Source organism: Canis lupus, chromosome 3 (assembly GCF_048164855.1).
Source record: "Canis lupus baileyi chromosome 3, mCanLup2.hap1, whole genome shotgun sequence".
Taxonomy (NCBI): Eukaryota; Metazoa; Chordata; class Mammalia; order Carnivora; family Canidae; genus Canis; species Canis lupus.
This window is the reverse complement of record NC_132840.1, coordinates 47,725,625-47,745,752: the sequence shown is the minus strand read 5'-3', so window position 1 is coordinate 47,745,752 and position 20,128 is coordinate 47,725,625. Positions and strand designations below refer to the sequence as shown.

Genomic DNA, 20,128 nt, shown 5'->3' with positions numbered 1-20,128 from the left:
GTGGGGGCGGGCCTGGGACGGGGCAGGAGGGGGACTCCGGAGGGTCCCTGCCCTCTGCCCTCTGACTAGCGGCTGTCGCATGCAGGCCGAGCAGCTGATGGAGGAGTGGAACGAGGATCTGGACGGCATGGAGGGCTTTGTGCTGGAGGGCAAGAAGTTCGCAAGGCTGCCGGAGGAGGAGTTCGGCCACTTCTACACACAAGACTGCTACGTCTTCCTCTGCAGGTGCCACCACAGAGCACCTGTCACCCGGCCCAACCCCTGAGGCTAGCGGGCTCTAGTCGTGTCCCCACACACACCCCCCAACCCCCTGCTTACTGCCCTCTAACCCCCCAGGTACTGGGTCCCTGTGGAGTATGAGGAGGAGGAGGAGAAAAAGGAAGAGAAGGAGGAGGAAAAAGCAGGAGCAGAGGGCAAAGAAGGTGAGGAGGCAGCAGCTGAGGCAGAGGAGAAGCAGCCCGAGGAGGATTTCCAGTGCATCGTGTACTTCTGGCAGGGCCGGGAAGCCTCCAACATGGGCTGGCTCACCTTCACCTTCAGCCTGCAGAAGAAGTTTGAGAGCCTCTTCCCCGGCAAGCTAGAGGTGTGCCTGCCACGCCACGCCCAGCTTCAGGCCATGCCTCCACCACCTCTGGCGAGGGACCCAGACCCCGGGGAGGTGTGGCCCAAGGGGCAGGGGGTCTGGTCCAGGGAGGGGCCCCTAACATCTCCATACCCACAGGTGGTGCGCATGACGCAGCAGCAGGAGAATCCCAAGTTCCTGTCCCATTTCAAGAGAAAGTTCATCATCCATCGGGGCAAGAGGAAGGCGGCTCAGGGCACCTTGCAACCCAGTCTCTACCAGATTCGCACCAATGGCAGCGCCCTCTGCACCCGGTGCCTAGCTTGGGGGGGCAGATGGGGTGGGGGGCAATGGCCAGCGGTGACTCCTTGCTGACACTCCCACTCCCCAGGTGCATCCAGATCAACACTGATTCCGGCCTCCTCAACTCTGAGTTCTGCTTCATTCTCAAGGTGAAGTTGTGGGTGTGGCCAGGGACTGTGGAGCAGGGTGGTGGGTTGTGGGTTGTGGGCTGTGGGCAATGGGCTGGCCGGTACTGAACCCCCGGCTCTCCGGTCAGGTTCCCTTTGAGAGCGAAGACAACCAGGGCATCGTATATGCGTGGGTGGGCCGGGCGTCGGACCCAGACGAGGCCAAGCTGGCCGAAGATATCCTGAACACCATGTTTGACACTTCCTACAGCAAGCAGGTGACCAGGGCAGGTGGTAGGCAGGTGGGCAGTCACTGGGCAGGGGCAGACCAGGGCCCTGAGCCTGACAGACCCTTTCCTGCAGGTCATCAATGAAGGCGAGGAGCCCGAGAACTTCTTTTGGGTAGGCATTGGGGCACAGAAGCCTTATGATGATGACGCCGAGTACATGAAGCATACGCGGCTCTTCCGGTGAGGCGGGGGCCCAGACCCTTTCCCCGCACTTCCTCCTGGGTCCTGGCACCCGTGTGTGACTCTCATAGCCTCTCCCCGCCCCTCAACCTCCAGGTGCTCCAACGAGAAGGGCTACTTCGCAGTGACGGAGAAGTGCTCAGACTTCTGCCAGGATGACCTGGCGGATGATGACATCATGCTGCTGGACAATGGCCAAGAGGTGAGGCTCCTCCCTGTTCAGGGAGCCCACCCCCCAGCAGATGGGGAGCTGAGGCCCCCTTGAGACCATCTGCCCTGCTGTCCCCACAGGTCTACATGTGGGTGGGGACCCAGACAAGCCAGGTGGAGATCAAACTGAGTCTAAAGGCCTGCCAGGTGAGCCGGGTGGTGAGGAGGGCTGGGTCTGGTGGGCCGCAAAGACTGCCCTTGGCTCACGCCTCGTCCCACTGGCCAGGTATACATCCAGCACATGCGATCCAAAGAGCACGAACAACCCCGCCGCCTGCGCCTGGTCCGCAAGGGCAACGAGCAGCACGCCTTCACTCGCTGCTTCCATGCGTGGAGCACCTTCCGCAAATCTCTGGCCTAGGGCAGCCACTGCCTGCCTGCAGTGTTCCTGGCGCAGCCCTGAGCTCGGGCAAGAGCGAGGAGGGGCCTCGGTCCCTCCACGGCCCCCAGCTCTGGCCACCTCCCCAACCTCCAGTGCCACAGTCCCCAGCAGCACAGCCCAAGCAGCACCAGTGGGGAGACCCTGACCCATGCCCTCCAGAGTCTGGGCAGTTGGAGTCCCTCCAGGGTGAGCTTATGTGTGATGCCCCATCCAACCAGAGAGAAAGCAATGTGGTTGCTTTTAAAGAGATATTAAATGCTTTTATTTTCAATATTAAAAATCAGTATTTTTAATATTAAAACAGCGCTAATTTTAACAAAATGACAGGAAAAAAAAAACCCAGGGTACAATCTACAGGGAAACCAATCCTGACTGACCCCCCCCAACACACACACACACACACACTCTCTCTCTCACACACATACCCGACTGGACCCCAGTCGTGGATACCCAGCAGAGCGCCCAGTCACATATGCACACACACGTGCATTCATGCAACAGACTGGGGGGTGGGGGTGGGTGCTGGCCCAAGAACAAGTACCAAAATAGTTTTAGAAATGCCTGTCCAGCCTGGCTCAGGCGTTAGAAAAATATTCTTTGCAAAGAGAGTGGGGAAGGACGGTGTGTTGAGTGGGAGGTGGCATGGGCTTGCCAGCCCCAGCTGTCCTCTCCCAGTGGCACCTGGCCTCTAGGTAGCCAACTGCCTATAGGAGGGGCCATTGTGAATCTGTCCCAGAGGCTCGGGGCTGAGTCCCAGGCTCACGGCTGCCCCGCACCGCCCTGGGGCCAGGGTGGGAAGGTCCCCGCTGGAGGCCACAGATTAGCAGGTGTGGGTCTATGCGAAGGGGCCAGGGGTCCTGGATCCCAGCTCTGAGCAGGGCAGCTGGTAGCCAAATAGTTTTGGCCTTCCTGGTAAAGGAGGAGAGGAGGGGTCGGAGAAAGCCAGGAGGCCCAAATGGGCAGATAGCCTGGCTGCAGGGGTGCCACCACTCTGCTTCCACCCATTCAGGGGCAAGGGTCCTGCAGTGACAGCCAGAGGCGGGCTTTCGGAGTCTAGGCACTGACCACATTTTAGCCCACTGAGATTAGGGCATGGCCCAGGAAGACAAAGCAGGAGCTGGGGTGCCTGAGCTCCGTGCAGGGCCAGGCTGCATGGGTGGGAGCACCAGACAGCCAAGAAATACTGGAGCAGACCTATGGGCCCCAGATGCAGACCCCAGATCCAGGCCCCACTTCCTGGGCTCACCTGGCCAGACCTGACCACCGGAGCCTGGGTGAGCTCTGCAAAATGGGCTAGCCAAACCAGCCCCCCGCCCCAAGCTGCTGCCACTTCTAAGTGGTTTGCTCTGGCCTGATTCCAACCACCACCCGTGATACCCAGAGGCTGACAGGCCAGCCTTGTTTTTCTAAGACTCAAGTATGAAAATCAAGGCTGTCGAACAGTAAGGACCAGGTAGATCCAGAGCCCCTAAATCGTGCAGCACCTCATTTGATCAGGATGGAGCAGGCTCGAGCCTCATCCTCTGCCAGATTCCTCAGATTCTTCTCTGATTCCTCTGAAGAGCTAGGGGGTGGGGGGCAGTGATCAGAGGGTCCAGTGACGTGGCCTTCCCTCAGACCTCCATGCCCAGCTCCAACGGAAGGAAGGCCAGAGGGTGTGACAGGGAGGCTGGGAAGCCAGGGGAGCCCCTCCTGTGCACCCGCCCGCCCACCTGCCTCACCCCAAGAAATCCTTCACGTCCTCCACTGTGACGTCCCCTGTCGTGTCCAGTGTGGTGTCGGCACTGGTGGCCGAGTCAACGGACATGGGCGAGAGCATGGCCTCAGGTGGCTCTGGGGTGTCTGCACAGAGGAAGTGGTTAGGCCCCTGCCCAGACCCCTAGGCACCCTGTGCCCTTCACCTCCCGCCCCTGGGGACCTGAGGCTCCGGACCCAAACCTAGCCCACCGTGAGGCTTGGGATGACAGCCTGACCTCCGGCCCTCTCCCGTCTGGCCTGCCCTATCCAGGGCTTCCAGCCGCGGTAGGGCTGCTGCCTCCCTTTTTTTTTTTTTTTTTTTAAAGGCTTATTTACTTATTTATGATAGATACAGAGAGAGAGAGAGAGAGGCAGAGACACAGGCAGAGGGAGAAGCAGGCTCCATGCCAGGAGCCCGAAGTGGGACTCCATCCCAGGACTCCAGGATCGTGCCCTAGGCCAAAGGCAGGTGCCAAACTGCGGAGCCACCCAGGGATCCCCGGGCTGCTGCTCCTAACAGAGCCTTGCCCCATGTCTGTGGGTGGAGCTGTGTGGGTGTCCTGCCACCTTCCTCTCCCACCCAGTCCCCCTTACCAGCTCTCCTGCTGTGGCCAGGATCTGGGCTTCCATTGCGGCTCTGTGGGGCCAGGACGATGCCTGGGGTCCCATTAGCCTGGCTCAGCTTGGGTGACTCTCGGAGCCTATAGCTGCAGAGACAGGGCCATTATGGGGGCCGCAGGAGTGCCAGACACTGCCCACCCTCTCCCAGGCCCCAGGATCAGAGAGGAGTGCAAGCAGGGAGGCTGGGCCTGGGGATATGACCAGCCCTAGAGACAGGCCTTTGGGTTGCATCCGCCATGCACCTGGCGCGGGTGGTATCTTGAGGCCAGCTAATGTCCAGAGAGCAGAGCGGCTCTGTGATGTTCCGGGCACTCAGAGAGAAGCGTTCAAACTCCGACGGAGAAATCAGGTAAAACCCTGGGTGGGCAAACAAGGAGTGGGGTGCAGTGAAGAGGTGGGCTCCAACCACAGCCCCCAGCGGCCTGCTCCTGGGCCTAGGCCAGCCAGTCCCACACCCGCCTGAGGGGCCCCCTCCCCCACTGACATGCCCCAGCAGCTCTCCCAGTCCCTCTGAGGCCCCCACCCCGGGAAGGCTGCGCCTCACCCTGGCCGTGGCGCGTGAAGACGCAAGAGGCGATGCCACTAATGTCCTCCTTCCGGATGCAGGCATAGTGCACCTGGGGCCGCAGGCCAGGCACTGAGAACACATGCACGTCGCCCAGGTTCGTGAGGCAGGCCAGGCAGGTCTCAGCATAGTCCTCGCAGGCCACGCTGGCAAACGTGGCAAGTGCCACCTTGCGTACACGACAGCCCTCGTGGGCCGTAAGCTTGAACTTGGTCTTGGCGCTCACCTTAGGTAGTGTGAATACCTGGCAGCAGGAGGGTGGCCAGTGAGTGGAGCCTGGCAGAGGCTATTCTGGATGCAAGCAGCAGCCTCCACCCTGAACCCAGCCTGCCAGGTGGGCCTGCACCCCTGGCCACATGGCTGCCTCTGCCCAGGCACCCTCCCGCCCCGAGCCACCCTTTCCTCACAGTCCACCTAGCATTCATGCTGCTCCCAGAAACCTCTCAGGGCCCCACCAGCTGTGGCCAAACCAGTCACACTGGGTTTTAAAGGTGAGGTGAATGGTATCCACTCAGAGCATGACTTCCTGTCAGGCAGAGCCCTGAGGAGTGCTCAGAGGGCCCTGGTGGGGACTCAGGGAGGCAGGAGGGTCCCAAGGAGATGCAGCCAGCTGAGGGAGCATTGGGATTCTCCAGGGGGCATTTCGGCTAGCTAGGGGTGTCTGGGGGTGGGAGGGAGGGGTCTCAGCACGTAGGGGATATAAACAGGGCACTTTCTAGAGGGTCCCATGGCCTCTGAAGGGGGAGCCTGCAGGGTCTCTACGATGGTTTACCTTGAACTGCTCCTCAGATGCGATGAGCACGGCATGACCACCTTGCATGTCAGGGGCCTGTGCCAGATCCCGAGAGGCCTCATAGGGCTCAGGCAGCGGGCGGCCACGCCCATCCAGCACAGCGATGGCCACCACGGGCGCGCGGTGCATCAGCTGCACCTCCTTGCCCAGCACGGCCTCCACCGCCCTCTCAGCTCGCTTCTCGCTCCCCGCCGCTGCCGCCGGCACTTCCAGAGCGTAGGCAAACACAGAGCCCGAGTTGGTGCCTGCCCACATGGTGGGGCCATGGTGGGCCGCTGTGGGACAACAGCAGGTGAGGCAGGCTGTCAGCCACATGACACCCGTTCCTCCCCTCCATTCCTGATGCTCCGGAACCACTCTCCCAGCCCATGCCTTCCTAGAACCTCGGCCAGCCTCGGGCCCTGAGGCACCTTCTCTATGTTGCTGTCCTTGGATACAGCCCTCTGGCAGAAGAGGGAAGGAACTCCAGGACATCTCGAAGATGTCAACAGGCACCCCAGTTATACCCTGACCTCTCCAAGCCCATCCTGCTGCACCCTCAACCCCCAACTTGATTACAGGGGTCTGTCACACAGCCCTAACTCCTGCCCCCGCTATCAGGTGCCATCTCCAGTTCACTGACCAACTGGGAACCACCTTCACCCTGTAGATGTGCTCTAGCGGCCACGGCCCACACCTAAGGATGCTTCCCACCTTGCGGCCAGACATGGAGCCCTTGGGCCTGGGCTGAAATGACCTGAGGCCTGATGCTGTCCGGCCAGCTTTCCCTGTGTGAGCTGAAACTTGGGGTAGGTCCTTCAATGCAGAATCAGAACTGAATGTGAGTGAGCCATTAGTCAGTGCTGTGTGTGCCCTTGATAAACTGACAGCCATAGTAACAACCGTCAGGGGGAGCCAAACCCCAGGGAAGAGTCAGCAACTCATCATGCCACCTGGACCCATGACAGGCAGCCACCTGGGAAGCTGCACCCCATCAGCCTTTTTGCAGGGACAGTGGACCAAGGTAAAGGCCTAGGGCTACCAAGTCTAGCTGGTGAGAAGATCCACTGGACAGAGGATCCCCAAGATACAAATAAACCAGGAGGAGGGTGTGCCCCTCTCAGACTCAGGGACTGGAAGTTGTTGTCTCAGTGAGGTCAAGGGCCGCCTGACTAGATGCTGACCCGACATCTACTATAAAAAGGCATTTAAAAAAAATTTTTTTTTAAAGATTTTTATTTATTTATTCATAGAGACACACACAGAGGCAGAGACACAGGCAGAGGGAGAAGCAGGCTCCATGCAGGGAACCTGATGTGGGACTCAATCCCGGGTCTCCAGGATCATACCCCAGGCTGCAGGCGGTGCTAAACCACTGCGCCACCAGGGCTGCCCTAAAAAGGCATTTTTGAGACAAATGGAGAAAGCCAAAGTGGACCAAGCGGGACTGGGATCAGCATTGGTTCCACGAGGTACGATGTGGGTGCCCTGGCTGTGGATTATGCCTGTTGGACACACACTCAAGTCCTCACTCAAAGGTTTTCATTTAAAATACTCCAGCAAGGGATGCCTGGGTGGCTCAGTGATTGAGCATGTGCCTTCGGCTTAGGGTGTGAACCCAGGGTCCTGAGATCGAGTCCCGCAGGGAGCTTGTTTCTCCCTCTGCCTGTGTCTCTGCCTCTCTCTCTGTGTCTCTCATGAATAAATAAATAAAATCTATACAACACTCCAGCAAGATAGACAATGGAGCATGAGGTGGGGATGGTGTGACAGCAGCAGATGGCTGGGGGCATCAGGCCGGATGTGCAGGGTGACGGACTCCTATTTTTGAGTATGGCTGAAATTCTGTTACACAAGTTAAAAACTGATCAGCGAATCAGTCCATAAACCAGGCCACAGCAGTCTATAGAGGACCTTGTGGAGGCTCCCAGCCATCAGGGGCAGAGCCGGTTCCTCAGTGAGGCTGACCCTCGCATGCCCCTCCCTCAGATCTTGGGCTCCCTCTCCCTCTTCAGATCTCAGAGGCCCACCAGGCTCCCTCACCAGCCCCATACACATGGGAATTCTGGGGGCCGGGGACTATTTGGGGAGCCAGTTCAGTGTGGCATGTGGTAGGCTTCCCTACCCTCCCATAAGGCCTGGTCCCACCCCCTCCCCGTATCTCCTAGAAGGCCAACCAAGGCTCATCTCCCCAGTGCATCCTCCCCATCTCACCATCTCGAAGAAACGTGTCAGCGAAGTAGAGGCAGCGGACGACGCCAGAGAGGGAGTCGTCGGCGGAGCGGGGCTCAATGCGGCGCTGCACTGGGGTCATCTCCACATCGTGGGGGCAGGCCTGCTCAGCCAGCTGCGCATTGGCCTCCTGCAACTGGAGAGGCAGTGGCCTCCAGGACGCCGCCTTCCCAACACCTTGCCTGCGCCCATGCAACCTGGTGCCCAGCAGCCCGGCACCCTCTTGATCAGCCTGGCCAGAGCAACTATGGGGAGTGGACACCAGGCTTGGGGCCAAGGCCGGGGCCGGTGCCCAACTCTGTTGCTCTGCCCAGCCCTGAGAGGTAGACAGGCGGCACCCAGGGCAGGCTGGCCCCAGCTCACCTTGCTGGTGGCACTAGTGGCCCGCTTCTTGCCCGAGACTCGGCTCTTGCGGATGCGCCGGAAAGACTGGCGCAAAGACTTCTTGAGGGACTTCACCCGAGACAGTGGCCCCTCCATGGCCAGGGAGTCGTTGGGGTGTAGTGTGCACCTGTGGGCAGGAAGGTACCAGCTGGGCCACAGAGCAGACTCCTGGAGCAGCCACTGTGCTCCTGTTGGCCCCATGGGTCAGGAACTAGAGGTCCTGTGTGGCTGTCCTGCAACCCAGCAGCTTGGCAGGGGTGGGGTGGGGGAGGGGTTTAAAACTCTACCAGTGACACTTCCCATAAGGACGGAGCTGCCAAAGGGGAAGGGGGCTTCAGGTCACCCTATCTACCATATGAGAGCTTAGAAGGGGAGATCGAGGCCCCAACAGTTGCAGGGAAACACCAGGGTTCCCACAGGAGGCTGGGCCCGTCCCCCACACACCTGGCCAGCACAGGGCTCCTGCGCTGATAGTCAAAGAGGCCAAAGCCGTGACTGGTGCCAAAGGCCACGAGGCTCCACTCGGCATGGAGCGTGACGGCTGTCACAGCAGCCGGTGGCAGGCACTGAACCAGCACCCGGGGCTGGAAGCCAGCAGGCCACGGCAGCGGCCCCGTGCGTGGACTCAGCCGCTCATGGCCCTTCCACGTGAAGCCCTCTCGGTCCTGGAGGAGGTCCACACTGGCCACGCTGACTGCCTGCTCCGATGGCACATCACTTAGCTCCAGCACCAGCACCTGAGCCCACGGTGGGGTGGGGTAGGGGCAGGGTCAGCAAGGAGGACGATGGTATTAGACCACCCAGGCCCTACCTCATACTGCAAAGTCCTTGCCAGGGTGGTCCCAGTACGGTCTCCAGTTCATCTGCTTAAAAAGCACTTATTGGCTGCCTACTGTATACTAGGGCCTTCACTAAGCCCTGGGAAACACGGTGACCAAGACCCACTGCTTTGCCGTCTAGCAGCAAAATATGCCCCCTACCCCCATGCCTGTCTTCATTTAGTAATAAGCAGACACTGAGCACCTCCTGTATAATGCACAAGTGCCAGTGGCACAGCAGTAACCAAGGCCCATTGGCCTCTGAAGCAAAGGATTCCCCGTTAGCCTGTCTTACAACTAACGATGAGTCCCTACTGAGCACCTATGTACCGTGTGAGTGCTGGAAGCATAGCAGTGACCCCACTTCCCCAAAGCTCACCTAATACTTGAGCTCTCAACTCCAGCCCCAACCCTCCATGGTTCCCCAACAACCAGAATCTAGCCCTCAAGACCCCCTAGTAGGTTCCACCTCCCTGGCTGACCTCACCCCAGCCATCCCCACCTGGAGCCCCATTTCCATCTCTGGGCTTTTGGCCATGATGGTCCCCCTCCTGCTCCACCAGACCATCTGGGTCAGGCCCACTTCCTCCACAAAGCCCTCTGAGACCCCAACCTGGATGACACCTCCACCTTACCTGGCCTGCAGTGCCAGCTACCACCATCTGGGCCGTGTACTTGCAGAGTGCCACCTTCTGCACCCCAAGCCGAGGATCGTCACTATAGGGGTCGAAGCAGCCCACCTGGGGGGCGGGATGGGGAGATGACACGGGGCAGAGCTGGGGCCAGACTCCCCAGGGCTGGGGGAGGGGCCCACCTTGCGAAAGGGCGGCCAGTCATCCTCGGTGGCCTGGGCCAGGCTGTCGGCGTGCTCGCAATCTGTCTGGAAGAGGCCAGCTGTGCTTAACTTGTAGAGTGGCCGCAGTGCCACACCTGAGGCATCCCAGAACCGCACGGTGCCATCCTCATGACTGCAGGGAAGGTGATGTCAGGCCCAGTCTGGGGCCCCTTGCACCCCACATCCACTCATCCAACAACCACTCACTGAGCACCTACTGCAGATGCCAAGCACGGACCAGACTCCCACTGCACACAGCAAACAGGAGGCATCTACTGTAAAGAGCAAACACACCCCGAGCGCCTACTGTATGCCAGACCACATGCACCTGGGCCTCTCAAACAGGGTGAAAAGGTGGAAATAATCACCAGTGTGACGAGCAGAAGATGGTAGAAGAGATAATGCAGGGAAGAGAGGACTACAGGCGCATCCAGAAAAGGTGATCGGGAGTTAGCCACAGAGCAGAAGGATCAGCTGGGGCATGAGGCAGCCATGTAGGCAGAGCAGCAGGAAGCCTGGGGAGGCTGGGAGGAAGCAGGGAGGGGAAGTGGGGGGCAGGAGCAGACAAATCTGGGGGTGCAGCCTCAGGACACAGCTGCAGAGCCCACGTCAGAGGCCTTTGGGTGGTAGTGGAAGCCCAGAGCCAGCGTGTGAAAAGGTACATGAGTCTCTGGGGCTGGTTGGGACACCTCCAGAAGCACTGGAAGCCACGATTAGGATTTCTCCAGCAAGGGAGGGGACACTGGAGTCAGAGGCCTGAGGGTCCCGGCACAGGCAGGCAGCAGGGGCAGGGCAGGGCAGGAAGTCAGGGCCTGAGTCACTGGGGCACGTCAGCGCCCGCCAGGCCCAGGATGGGCTCTCCAGCACCTGCCCTGGGCAGATCAGCGTGGGCCAGCCCAGATTTTCCGGTCCCAGGGCAGGCTGGGTGGGTGGAGCTCAGTTTTAGACCAAAAGGCAGGGCAGGGCGGGGCCTTATTAACCCAGGGCCCAGGGCGGCTTCATCCCAATCCACCCTGCAGGAGAGGGGATGGCCTGACCCCACCAGGGGCAGGGCCCAAGTCACTGGGCAGGGCAGTACCCATCAGGCCCAGAATGGGCTCTCCCGCACCTGTGCAGGCCGCATCAGGCCCCATCTGCCCACATACACACGCGCGCGCGCGCACGCGCACACACACACATCACACCTGTGCTCGCCACGGAGCACACGTGTCTGCCTACCCGGTCAGCAGTAGCCCTCGCTGTGATGGCTCCTGGGCCAGGTTCCGGCCCCCAGTGATGGGCCAGCTCTGGGCAGATACACAGAAGTGGAAGGTCAGGACAAATGCCTTTTCCTCACCCTGGACTTGGCACCCAGGGCCCAAAGTGCTTCTGAGCCCCCACCTCTGGGCCTGTGCCTGGGCGCTACCAGGGCCACCCTCCCTCCCCCAGGCCCCGGCCCTGCAGGGGACCCTGGGCACATACCAAGGTGCTGGAGGCAGGCTGTGGACTCTGCTGCTCGCCAGCGCTCACAATGCGGGCCCACAGCTTGGCGGGGACGTTGGCAACGTGTGCCGAGCAGGTGATGGCAGACGAGTGCAGTGGGGCTAGGTATGGAGCAGGAACGGCAGGCCAGCCAGGTGTCTGCAGGTCGAGCACCACCAACTCCTCCTCAAGCAGCACGGCCAGGGCTTGGGGTTCGTCAAACTCTGTGGGATGAGAACTAGGTGAGCCCAGCTGCAGGAGGCACGGGGCACAGGGCGGGGAGGGACAGGGCACACACCGTCCTCAGGCCGTGTGCTGTGCACTGTGAAGAAGTCAATGATGCGGGAGGTAAAGTCCAGCGTCACTAGAGTCTCGGCTCGGAGCACGCTCACGCAGTGGCGGTCCCCATAGCTGGCACGGGGCATGCCGCCACTGAAGATGATGAAGTGGTCCCTGCACGGCAGGTAATGGAGCCATGTGAACCCCCCCCCGGGCCCCAGGTGCCCACTACCTAACCCAGGGTGGGTGACGCAGGACAGCCCTGTGTCCCAGAACCCACCCCTCCCCCCCTGTAGACATGACCTCCCAACCCGTACCTGAGAACCGACTCCCCACCTACCCAGATTCACAGTTTCGCCACAGAATCTTGTTAATGGCTTTGCAGGGGAAGGGGCCTAGAGAAGTGGGACAGTGTCGGGCTCACTCGCTCGCCAGTACCAAGAGGGCCCCATGTCCCATTCTTTCAAGGTTTTCCCGTTCCTATTCTGCCTCCATCACTTCCCACCTCACAGCTGCTTCCTGAGTCCCCAAGGGGAAGGCCCACCGACCCACCGTGAACCCCCAGCAGTCTCACCTTTGAGGATCCGGTGGCACTGCCCCCTTCCACAAGTCCTCCTGGACACCCCCACCAGGGCCAGGCAGCCCCAAGTGCCTGAGCTTGGGAGGACCAGTCAGCCTCATGCTCAGGTGGCAGCGGCTGCCCTCGGACTCTCCGGCACTCACCGTAGGGTGTGGTGGTTACTGTGGGCTGTGTCATCGGGGAGTCGCCGGCGTCTACTGACCAGACGGCGTAGCTGCCGTCGCTGTGCGAGCTGACCAGTGTGCGGCCACTGCGTTCCCAGCACAGGCTTTCCAGCTGCTGCAGGGCAGAGGGGGTGAGTGTGAGCAGGGGCAGGAGCAGGGGGCCTCGGCTACCATGCTGGCCTCCTCCATGTACCTGGTTGCCCAGGAAGACTCGGTCTGCGCACTGCGCCGCCTGGTTCCAGATGACCAGCAGGCCCCGGCTGTAGCCGATGAGGATCCTGGTGGGGTCCTGCAGATGTCCTTGGAGTGACTCCACAGGGCCCAGTGCCTTTCCACACCGGTAGTCGTCTGGCACGCTGCAGAGGGGCTCAGGTGAGCTGGCAGGGCACCACCCAGGCACCAAGTGGCTGCTGGGAAGTCCACCTGCCTCTCACCTTCGAAGAACCTCATCCGGGGCAAGAGTCTGGCCCTCAAGCAGCGTCAAGGTGGGAACGTCCAGGAAGAAGACGCTGCCGCCCTCGGTGCCCAGGGCTGCCATGTCACCAGCCGCCACCAGCAGGACCACTGTGACACGGGCGAGGCTGAGCGGGCCACTGCAGGGGATGAGGGGAGGCAGGTGAGGGCCCAAGCCCATCCACCTGCTGAGGACTGGTGTGGAGGGGGCTGGGCTGCTTCTGGTAGCTCCTTAGGGCCCCTGCGTGCTCACAGAGGCCCAATGATCAAGTGGGCTGGCGCACCAGAAAGGCAATGGTGGCGGCTACGGGCATCGTAATTAGCTCACTCAATTATTCATCAGGATGTTGGGAAGGAGAGGGATAAAAATAGGTTCCCCAGGTCTTGGAGACAGGCTCCCAAGCCCCTCCCACACACCAGGAGGGGAAGGCAGGAACTAGGCCAGTGCCTGGGCCAGGATCACGGGCACCAGGACACACATGACCCTCCCGAGTCCCACCCAGGAACCCCAGTCACCAGCCCACGGAGGACCCCCTGACTTTGCAGGAGGGCTCAACTGACCCTGAATGCAGATGCTGGAAGAGCAGCCCTGGAGCAGGAGTGGGCGCAGCACCCCTGGCTGAGTCTCCCCCCAACCGTGAGAGCTGAATGTGGGGGGGGGGGTATCACCCAGCCCCCAGCAGGGGCAGGACAAGCCTCCCACTGAGGCCGTATAGAAATCCGGAAGCTACTCTGACCGCTTTGGCAAGGGCCAGCAGGGCCAGGGACATGCCCATCGGGGGGCCAGGCCCACTCCACTCCCCTACAGTGTCCTGCTGGCACCTTCACAGCCTGGTGGGACCCTCCTTGCCCCCAAACCTGCCCATCCAGCTACACACACTATGGCCTGTTGCCCCAGCCCCAACCGTTAAAAGGCCCCAGTGGTCGCCGGAGCATGGACACTACGTGCTCACCTCAGACTCAGCCAGAGTCCCCTATTTAACACCCGCCACGTCCATGTGGCACATCTCTCCAAGATCGGGCCCAGCTCGATGTACTCTTCACCCTGAACTCTAGCACAGGGGCAGCTTTGTGTGCCCACAGTGCTTCTGCAAGGCTGGCTCCAACCACGTCCAGCAGGCTCCACACCCCCATGCCCGGCAGCAGGTCCCCAGTCAAGTCCTCCAGTACCTGGCACTGTCAAAGCCCGGCCGACTAGGTGGCTGGAAGCTGAGCGCTTCCTCCAGGTGGGCGCAGCCATGGTGGTGGACAATCTCCCAGAGGTGAAGGCTGCTATCATCCAACAGAGTTAGCAGGCGGCCCTGGGGGATGAGCAGAGACCGAGCCTGGGCTGGGCTGGGCTGGGGTGGGGAGGGTGTGGGGGCTGTGGGAGTGGGCAAGGGTAGAGGCTCACCTGGCCGGGTAGGAAGTGCATCTGGGTGACGGTGGCTGTGTCCCGGTGTAGGCCAGTGAACTCCACACCAGGTGCACCATAGCTGCATGCACAGGTCAAGGACAGAGGCAGACACCGGAGATCCTCCTTCCCAAGAGCCATTCCAACAGGTCCCAGCCAGCCCAGCCTTCTGAGGTCCAGATGGGACCCCTCCTCCAGAAAGCACTGCCTTGTACCCACAAGATATCCCCAGGCTCTGAGCGCAGGCTTTGCTCTGCTCCTGCAAGTTGGTGCTGCTGTGTGACCTTCACTTCCTCATCTGTAGGATGGGCTGGTGAGCCCCACTCTCACCTTGTAGGACTGATGCAGGGCAAGTGAGAATAAAAACAGCTAGCACACTTGGCCCAGGCCTGGCACATGGTCAGCGTCCCGCTCTGTGTCAGCCTAGTGTGTGCTCCCACGTGCATAAGAGCTAGGCCCCACAGGTTGGGAGCACACAGGCAGAGGGGCCAGGCCAGGCCTGGGCACAGAAGCCTGGGGCAGAGGAGAGAGTCCAGGCTGCCTCTTCCCACAGCTCCAGGTCAACCTCCAGTTATGGACAAGGAAACCAACCTCCCTCCAGGGCAGGCAGCCAGTGGCCCCCACTGTGACCGGGGAGAGGCTTCGGCCTGCCCATTTCACAGACAATACACAGAGGCTTGGAAAGGGGTGAGCTGTCTCAAGTGCCAGGTGCCAGCACCAGAGTCACAGTAGCTCCAGGTTGGACAGTGGTCAGGCAGGGGGCCTTGGGAGGGAGGGCTGAGAGGGGTCAGCGTTGCCCGGCAACAACACAGGAGCCCTTGCTTCCAGCCAGAGTTGGGATTCCCTGCAGGAGCCAGGAGAACACAGAAGAGGGGACAAAAGAGAGGGCAGGAGCTGCTGGGCGGGAACCAAGGTTGCCAAGGAGACGGGCTGCCCCTGAGGGGGAGGGGTGGCTTCTGGGGCCAGCCTCAGTTTCCCAACCCAAGGCTCCAGGCTAGGGTAGTTTGGGGGAAGAAACGAGGGGAGAGAGGAGAGCCCCAGCCTCCTCCTCTGAGGCTGTCTCCTGGTCAGTACATCAGGTTCTTTGTGAGCACAAGGAGCACGGAGGGATGGCTCCAGTGACTAACGGAGTTGCAGGGCGCAGGGCACTGAGCAGCCACTGACAGGGAGAAAGGGGCTTCAGGAACACGATATACACGAGTGAGCAGGACTGCAGCGTGGGGGCGGGCAGAGGCCAGGCAATGCACGGCCCCCAGGGCCAGTGGGGGCTCAGGGGCGGGGGTCCAGGCCCTGTCCCTCCCCACCCCACTCCCTGCTCCGCTGGGGCCTCAGGGGCCCGTGGGAGTGGAGGGGCATCCCTGTCCAGCCACACTCCCCAGAGAAGGCAAACTCAAACCACAGGCCCAGGCACCCACCCCTGTCGGGCCACCTTGCCCTGGAGAGGGAAGACCCCAGGCACTGACTCATTTTGCTGCCAACCAGTGTCCCTGGCGAGGGTACTGAGAGCCAGAGAAGTGAGGGAGAGCACCCCTCACCCAGCAGCCCCCAGCCAGGCCCTCCACCTGGGTTTTCCCACCCAAGGGGCTTCATGGAGAGCAGCAGGGGTGGGGTTCTCCACTGCAGGCAGGGAGGCATTCAGCTGCCTGCTTGCCCCTCCAGCACCCCCCCCCCCACCCTGTGCCTGCAGGAAAATACCCGCTTTGTGTGGCTCACACGGCCCATTGTGCAGCCGCCAGCACCCAGGTGGGGGCCGCGCAGCGCTCACCATGCTGAGCCTGGCACGGCCCCCAGCCTCTCGGCTCAACACATGTGTCTTCACACTTGCACACACGAGTGTCTGGTCACTGGAGCCAGGCCCACTGTGAGACCCTGGCCCACCAGCCACCCTTGCGGGGGTACAGTGTATGACCAGTGTCCTGGCCCAGCATCCCCAGTCAGTTGCTGGGACGATGGCAGGGTTGCCTAGGTAACTGGCTAGCTGAAATGCAGCTAGGGACAGCTGTGACCACCGCCAGCTGACCCCTCCCCCACAAACACTTCTGTAAGGAAGAGGCTCAGGGCAGAGGCCACACCAACCTCCACCAGAACCCCTGCGCCAACTGCAGCCTCCAGGGCCGGGCCGGGCCCAAAGAGCCTGTACACAGGGGGCTGCAAGCAGGAGGTCCTGATGGGCCCTGAAGGCCATGGTTCGAAAAGGATACATCTTGACGGCCCCGGACCTTGTGCCGATGGCCATGATGCGAAGCTCTGAGTCGAAGGCCAGGGCGCTGGGCTGGTTGGGGAAGCCATGCTCCACAGTCTGCAGGGGGCGGGAGGGCATTGGCACAGGCACTGCCCCCCTCCCCTGCCCACCTGAGGCCCACCCCAAGGCAGCCTCCACACTAGCAGAGCTGCACAATAGACCCGTGCCTCAGTGTTCTCAGCTCTAAAACAGGCGATCACACCTCCAATCCACATGGCAGAGGCCTGCCCCCGGCCAAGGCTTTGTCCTTCACACCTGTGTCCGGCCCGCTGTGTGCAGGGCTCTGGCAACAGAGAGAAGCAGGACCCACAAGGTACCAGCAGAGTCAGCCCTACCCATCCCATGGAGTAGGGGTCTGCACCCTGCTCCGGGAGGAGAGGTGCCATGCCCTCTGAGGCCCACCAGCCCCACATGGAGATGGGAGGGCAGCACCTGGATCAGCTAGGTCAAGGCTCTTGACCCTCTCCCTCCCCCAGGGCCCCTCCTCCTGGTAGGGCCAGCCACAGGGCAGACCCCTGCCCACCAGGTTCTTGCTCCTTCCTTCCACTCACTACCCGCTCGTGCTTTCCTTAGTTTTCCCACAACCACCAAGGAACTCCTACTCATCCCCAGATGCCGGACTGGAGCACCCCCTACCCCACCCCCATCCTCGACACCAATGTGGGACATGACACATGGGTCCAGCTGTCTCCTGACCAGTGCCTCAGGAAGACATACATTTCAAAAGAAAACTGTGGTCCGCAGGCCTGTTGGCCCAGCCTCCCTCCTGCCTCAACTAATCCAGGAAGGGACTGAGCTCTCTCTGCAGCCTGCTTGGTTGGATTCAGGCTAGTCAAAACATTCTCGACACCTCAGTGTCCCATGTGCTCACTAGGGGCAGTGAGCCCACCTGAGGACAGAGTAGCCCATTTGGCTGGGGGTGCAGGGGGAGAGCTTCCCATGCTCATACCAGAGCTGACCAGGTCTAGCCAGTCCCTTCCTCTGCTCAGGACCCTCTTGGGGCTCCTACCTCACCACCTGGCCCCTGTCTGCCCTCCTCCTCCCTCCCTCCCCTAGCTTGACTGCTGGGCCAATGCCCTTCTGCTCTCCTCCAATTTACTAGGCAGGCTCCTGCCTCAGGACCTTTGCATCTACTGTCCATCTACCTGGACACCCAGCAGTGCCCAAAGAGGGCTCCTCTCCATTACTCAGCTCTCAGCTCAGGAGTCAACTCCTCAAAGCCCTCCCTAAACCACCCTGCTCTAGCAGCCTCCCTGTTCCCATACTCCTTACCCTCACCCCACTTTACTGTAACCACAGCACTGGTCATCATCCAAACTGCTGCACATTTTACTCTTTTGCTGTGGCTTTTTACTATATCCCCCATGAGTATATCAGCACCCCAAAGAGGCATTTGTCTCTCTTGGTCACTGTGGTGTCCCCAATACCTAGAAGGGGGCCCCTCACACAGTAGGAGCTCAAGATTGTTAAACTGACATAGAGTAGACATCCCACAGGCAAGCTATGGGCAGGACAGAGATTCGGATGCAAGACAGTCCAAGGTCCATGCTTGCTTCTGACCCTTCCCACCACTCGGGAATCTGGGATCTATTTGTTCTCTAGTGATCACCTATCTCCTCGTGTGAGCAAGCCCCTACCCCAAGCCTCACCCTTCCCACCAATGCCACCTACTCAGAATAGGGCCTCACTGGCCTTAGCAGGGAACCCTTGGCTTCTGCTGACCCAAGGCCAGTCAGGAGGAGCCCAGCCTCGCCACCATCTATCTCCACTATCTCCACTTCACACCCCGACTCACTGGCTGATGAAGTGACACCTACCCCCAGCATCCTTCTCCTCTCACCTCACAGGGGCTCTTGCTCACAGCCACCCAGCATATGAAAGAGACCAGCGGGGAGACCCCGGGCACCAGCCACCCTTCTGGGCCTCCCAGGCCCCTGCAAGTTCTCAGCCACCATGTCGAAGGCCCCAGCAGCCGCCATCACCAGGAAACCCTGCCTGCCCCAAAGGACATTTCCACCTTGACCACTTCAGATCCAGCCATCCTAGAGCTTTCTCTTAAACAAGAGTCTCCTGGAGTCTGGCTCAGGACTACAGCAGCCCTTCCAAAAACCCCTGCACCTCAAAGCTAAAGTCAAACCTCATCGACAAGGGTCCACGAGGACAGAGTGCCCCGACTCACTCTCTGACTCTGGGCAAGTCGTCATCCCTCTCTGAATCTCCATTTTCTCACCTATATGATGGGGATAGTAACTCTAATCCCCAAGAGCAGTGAGGGGCTGTGCAATCAGAGGTCTGGAGTAAAACTGAGCCCGGAAGCAACACCCCAGAAGTTAGCAAGGGAAAGGCTGGGGCCCGGATCAACCACGCATGGGTGCAAAGGTGGAGGGGAGGAGGGAGTGGAAGGTAGCCTCAGTACTGTGGCCCCTCTTGCCCTACCCAGGAAAAGAAAGGAAGGAGCAACCATCTCTCCACGTTGGCCCAAAGGATAGGTCAGCAGGCCCATGTGATACAGGGAGCCAGAGCAGGGAAAAAGGTGGCCCCGTTTTATAGCAAGGAAAACTGAGGCCCCAGGAGTGTATTCATCTACACAGCCAGGCATCTTCTCTGGAGCCCCCAGCAAAACAGGGCAGGGCAGAGCCCCCAAGGCAGAGCCCCGGGCCTTGGGGGAGGGGACGAAAGAAACAGGGAAAGGATTTCCCAGCCCCACCCCCCAACATCTGCCTCCGTTCCTCACCCCTCCCCACTGGCCTGGGTGCGAAAGCAAAACAAACTGGGGCCCTGGGCTGCCCCAAGGGCTGAGCGGGGGCTCCGAGGGCCCCCAAAGGAAGAGAGATAAAGAGACGGAGACCGAGAGCCAGAGTGAGAGTTCCAGAGACCTTACGGAGACACATGGAGGCGAAGAGACACGCAAAGACTCAGAGATGAAGAGACAGAGAGACGAAGAAAGAGAAGGGATACGCAGAGACACACAGGGACAGAGGCAGACACCCCCTCCCCAGACACAGGCATAGGATAGGCTAGGACAGGAGGTGATCACAGACCGAGGCGGGGCAGAGACCCAGGACATGTAAAGAGTCGCACAGGGACAGAGAGAGACACCGACCCAGGGACACGGAGACCCGCAGAGCCAGGGCCAGCGAGGCCCACAGGGACCCGGGGGAGCGGACTCGGAAAGTCAGCAGGGGACCCAGACCCACCCAGGGTCCGGGAGTGGAGCCGAGGAGGAGGCGAGAAGTGGGGCCCGCCGACGGGCGCGCGACCCGGCCCCCGCGCCGCGCCTCGGCCGGGCGCCCCCTCCCCCCGGGCCCGACGTGGCTCCGGCCCCCGCGCCCCCGGCTCGGGCCCCCGGCTCGGGCCCCCGGCCCGCCCCCTCCCTCTGCCCGAACCGCCGCGCCGCACCTTGTTGAAGGCGAAGAGCTCCTGCTTGAGCTTCTCGCGCTGCGGGTCAGCGCCCTGCCGCCGGAACCGAAACTTCATCATCTTGCGTCCGGCTGCCGGCGCCGCGCCCGCCGCCGCCGCCGCCGCCGCCCGCAGGATGCGCCGCGCGGCCCCGCGGGT

At 61.1% G+C, this 20,128-nt stretch overlaps 2 protein-coding genes across 3 annotated transcripts in view; one reads left to right on the top strand and one right to left on the bottom strand.

Moving 5' to 3' along the window:
* The window catches only part of FLII (FLII actin remodeling protein), a 13,093-nt gene extending 10,779 nt beyond the window's left edge, over window positions 1-2,314 (top strand). For both annotated transcript variants that reach the window (XM_072820884.1, XM_072820883.1), the window contains exons 22-30: window positions 86-225; window positions 337-583; window positions 722-876; window positions 954-1,014; window positions 1,122-1,250; window positions 1,336-1,442; window positions 1,539-1,644; window positions 1,734-1,799; window positions 1,879-2,314. In XM_072820884.1, coding sequence (XP_072676985.1) covers window positions 86-225; window positions 337-583; window positions 722-876; window positions 954-1,014; window positions 1,122-1,250; window positions 1,336-1,442; window positions 1,539-1,644; window positions 1,734-1,799; window positions 1,879-2,013 — 1,146 coding nt within the window. In that variant the 3' untranslated portion in view covers window positions 2,014-2,314. The remainder of the gene's footprint in view (window positions 1-85; window positions 226-336; window positions 584-721; window positions 877-953; window positions 1,015-1,121; window positions 1,251-1,335; window positions 1,443-1,538; window positions 1,645-1,733; window positions 1,800-1,878) is intronic.
* On the bottom strand, window positions 2,273-20,128 carry LLGL1 (LLGL scribble cell polarity complex component 1). The gene is made up of 23 exons (XM_072820885.1): window positions 19,970-20,128; window positions 16,530-16,627; window positions 14,329-14,410; window positions 14,106-14,236; window positions 12,917-13,075; window positions 12,676-12,838; window positions 12,462-12,597; window positions 12,079-12,133; window positions 11,758-11,912; window positions 11,460-11,683; window positions 11,217-11,284; window positions 9,978-10,131; window positions 9,799-9,903; window positions 8,790-9,082; window positions 8,325-8,472; window positions 7,944-8,097; window positions 5,730-6,025; window positions 4,937-5,201; window positions 4,635-4,749; window positions 4,366-4,478; window positions 3,756-3,876; window positions 3,519-3,598; window positions 2,273-2,943 (listed from the first exon to the last, which is right to left on the bottom strand). The coding sequence occupies exons 1-22, from the start codon at window positions 20,048-20,050 to the stop codon at window positions 3,520-3,522; spliced, it is 3,195 nt and encodes a 1,064-aa protein (XP_072676986.1). The 5' UTR covers window positions 20,051-20,128; the 3' UTR covers window positions 2,273-2,943; window position 3,519.